The following is a 2,782-nucleotide window of genomic DNA, read 5'->3' on the forward strand; positions in this document are numbered from 1 at the left end:
TTTTTTTTTTTTTTTTTTTAATTTCTCTTTTCATAAGTTCATTTCATATGACAAAACTTTATAGATGTGAAATATATAAAAGTATTGGAAACAAAATATTTGAGTTTTTTATCAAAGTGAAGCATATTGTTTGAGCTGATCCTCCCCTTTTTATGGGAAATTCCAAATGTTAATATTTGTCTCCCAATTGGGAACAGAATGAAATTTCAAAAACCCAATCTCCTGTGACGCAGTCATTGCTGTTCCCACGCAGTTCTATCCATGAGGCTCTGTATGATGAGCTTTATTGATACCATATTCAGAATGAGCACCAAGTCTTTTAATGCTAACCTTCACAGCACGACCAATTTGACAGCAAAACAATAGTGCCCCAACAATGGGTTACCCTATGCTCACTTTCATCCTTTTTTTCCCTTGTAGTTAGTTTTAGACGGACAGTATTCCACATATGATCAAGTCCATTGGGTGTATTCTGTATGCTTGCACCATAGAGTGTTACGAGACATTTGGTTCATCATTACTATAAACTAGTGAAACAAGTCATAAAAATTGGAAGTCGGCAAGGGTTCTCCCCCAAGGGCTATTTTAAAAAGTTAATAGAAGGGGCCAAAAAATACCAACCCCAGCCTAAGGGCCATGTCGGATGTTAAACTTAGGCTGTGTTAACTACACTTAAAACAAGTGTCAGAAATTCAACCAGTAAAATGTACAAAGTGCAATCATATTGTAGCAAAGTGAGGACTTTTCAGGGGAATAATATTTCCCAATTGTAGTATGTTATTATCTGACTGCTCCATGGGGATAATACCAGCACAGCTTGCTGGTTGTCAGTTCCAACCCCGGCACTGCCCTGGGGTCTTGAACTATGTCTGGGACTAGCAATCGGCTCTGGTGCAGTGCCAGTGATAGGACTGACAATCAGCTGATTGTCAGCCCCAGGCCTTACCCTACATGGAGGTTTCACACCATGTCTCATGTTATGCTTAGAGATTGTAGTAAGCAGTACCTACCTACATTTTCTACGCAGAAAATGTTAATATGGCATGGTAATGTGATCTAAAAACATGCTAAGTGTCCTGTGCAACAGTGCCCCAAGGTTCAGTCCAGTCTAGTCCTATGTTCTTATTCATGGAGTCTCGTCTTACCCAAATGTCATCTTCTATCTCTGCCTTCCAAAAGCCTAAACATCTGAATCTGGGAAGAGACTGAGACTTGAGTGAAGTTTTTCCTGTGCCTACCTTGAGCAAGCAATTACCCCTGCCTCTGGCACATGAAGAGGACCAAGTCTCCATCACTGTAAATCAGGATATAGCCACTGAAGCCAGTGGAACTACATTGAGTAATACTCAGAGCTGGCCTTTTATCACTTTTTTTTTTTTTAACCACTAACAAGATACTCTAAAAAAAAAAGTATTCCATATACTATGTGCTATTAATATAAAGGGTGTTTTGCAGTGTTCTGGAATAATTTATAGTTATCTTTCTTCCTGCTTAGCATGGCATATATATTCAAGACACTCAAGAGCTGGTTCTGGTGGGAAAACATCTGGATGCCTGCCAATGTCACATGGGCAGATTTTGAAGACCGTGATGGCTACACCTTTCCAAAGCCACATCAGTTATATGCTTGTATACCCTTCACACTTGTTTTGCTGATTATCCGATTCTTCACTGAAAAGTAAGAGCCCTAACAACTATGAAACTGTATGTATGTAATTTTACTTTTGTTTCCTCCCCTCAACTTTCAGGCTATTAGCAAGCTACAATGTGTCTAGACACGCATGTAAATGATTTCATAATGATAGATTAGCTGATCAGATGCCAGAGTGGGATAGTTCAGGTAACATAGCAGGTGATACTAGTGGAATGAATACATAGGGATATAGTCACTAGTGAAATCTAGAGCACCTACCCTCCTCTGCTACATTTCCATGGACAGACCAATTTACAAGGGAGGGATCCCTGTGGGTCAGGGGTGGGCAATTATTTTGGGCAGAGGGCTGCATACCCAGTTTTGGCAGGCTGTCGAGGGCTGCATGGGTAGCCCCGCCCCTTGACAGGTGCCCCGACCCCTGGTCACCATCTTGGGACCAATGTCCCAGGGCCAGCACCAGTAGGGTCCAAATCGGGATGCAGGGTGGAAAGGGTCTGTGGAGCCAGGCTGGGCTGCACCAGCAGGGAGAGGGGGGAGCTGGCCAAGCTTCATAGAGCCCTGCCAGCCAGGACCCTGTATTCCTGATGCTCTGCTCTGAGCCACACCAGCGCTGGCCCCGGGACACCGGTGCGGGCCCCATGCTCCTGCTGGCTCCCGCACCTGCTCACTCCCAGTGCCCCCCAGCCCTGCGGTACAGGTGGGGGACAGCGCACAGCTCTGACCCCCTGCTTGCTGGCAGGGAAGAAGCTGGTGCTGAGCGCAGGGGAGGAGCGGCCCCTCGCCTGCCCCATGGCTGGCGCTCCCTGCTGCAGGCACTTGCAGCCCACGTGAGGCTGTTTGGAGAAGGCACAGGCAGCCCCAGGAGGTCTGCAAACAGCTACAGCGCGGGGCGCTGGCCACAGGGCAAGCAAGGGGCCACTTTTCCCTGTGCTCAGCACCAGCTTGTAACCCAGCTCTGGGCTCACCCATTGGCGGCAGCAGCTGTGGCCTCCCCACTTGCTACAGCAGGCAGTGTTGGCTGCTGCTGCCTGCCCAGAGCATGAGCTTGGCAGCTCACAAGCGGCAGTAGCAAACCCTGCCCAGCGCGGCAAGCAGGGGGGCTGCAGCTGCTGTTGCCATGCGCAGTCC

General features: G+C 47.3%; 1 protein-coding gene across 1 annotated transcript in view; it reads left to right on the top strand.

The window, feature by feature from the left end:
* The window catches only part of CERS3 (ceramide synthase 3), a 91,157-nt gene that overhangs the window by 14,058 nt on the left and 74,317 nt on the right, over window positions 1–2,782 (top strand). Inside the window, exon 2 of the mRNA XM_019504003.1 lies at window positions 1,496–1,678. Within this exon, the coding sequence (XP_019359548.1) occupies window positions 1,497–1,678 (182 nt within the window). The 5' untranslated portion in view covers window position 1,496. The remainder of the gene's footprint in view (window positions 1–1,495; window positions 1,679–2,782) is intronic.

Source organism: Gavialis gangeticus, unplaced genomic scaffold (genome assembly GCF_001723915.1).
Source record: "Gavialis gangeticus isolate Ggan-Ray unplaced genomic scaffold, GavGan_comp1, whole genome shotgun sequence".
In the NCBI taxonomy this organism is placed as follows: domain Eukaryota; kingdom Metazoa; phylum Chordata; order Crocodylia; family Gavialidae; genus Gavialis; species Gavialis gangeticus.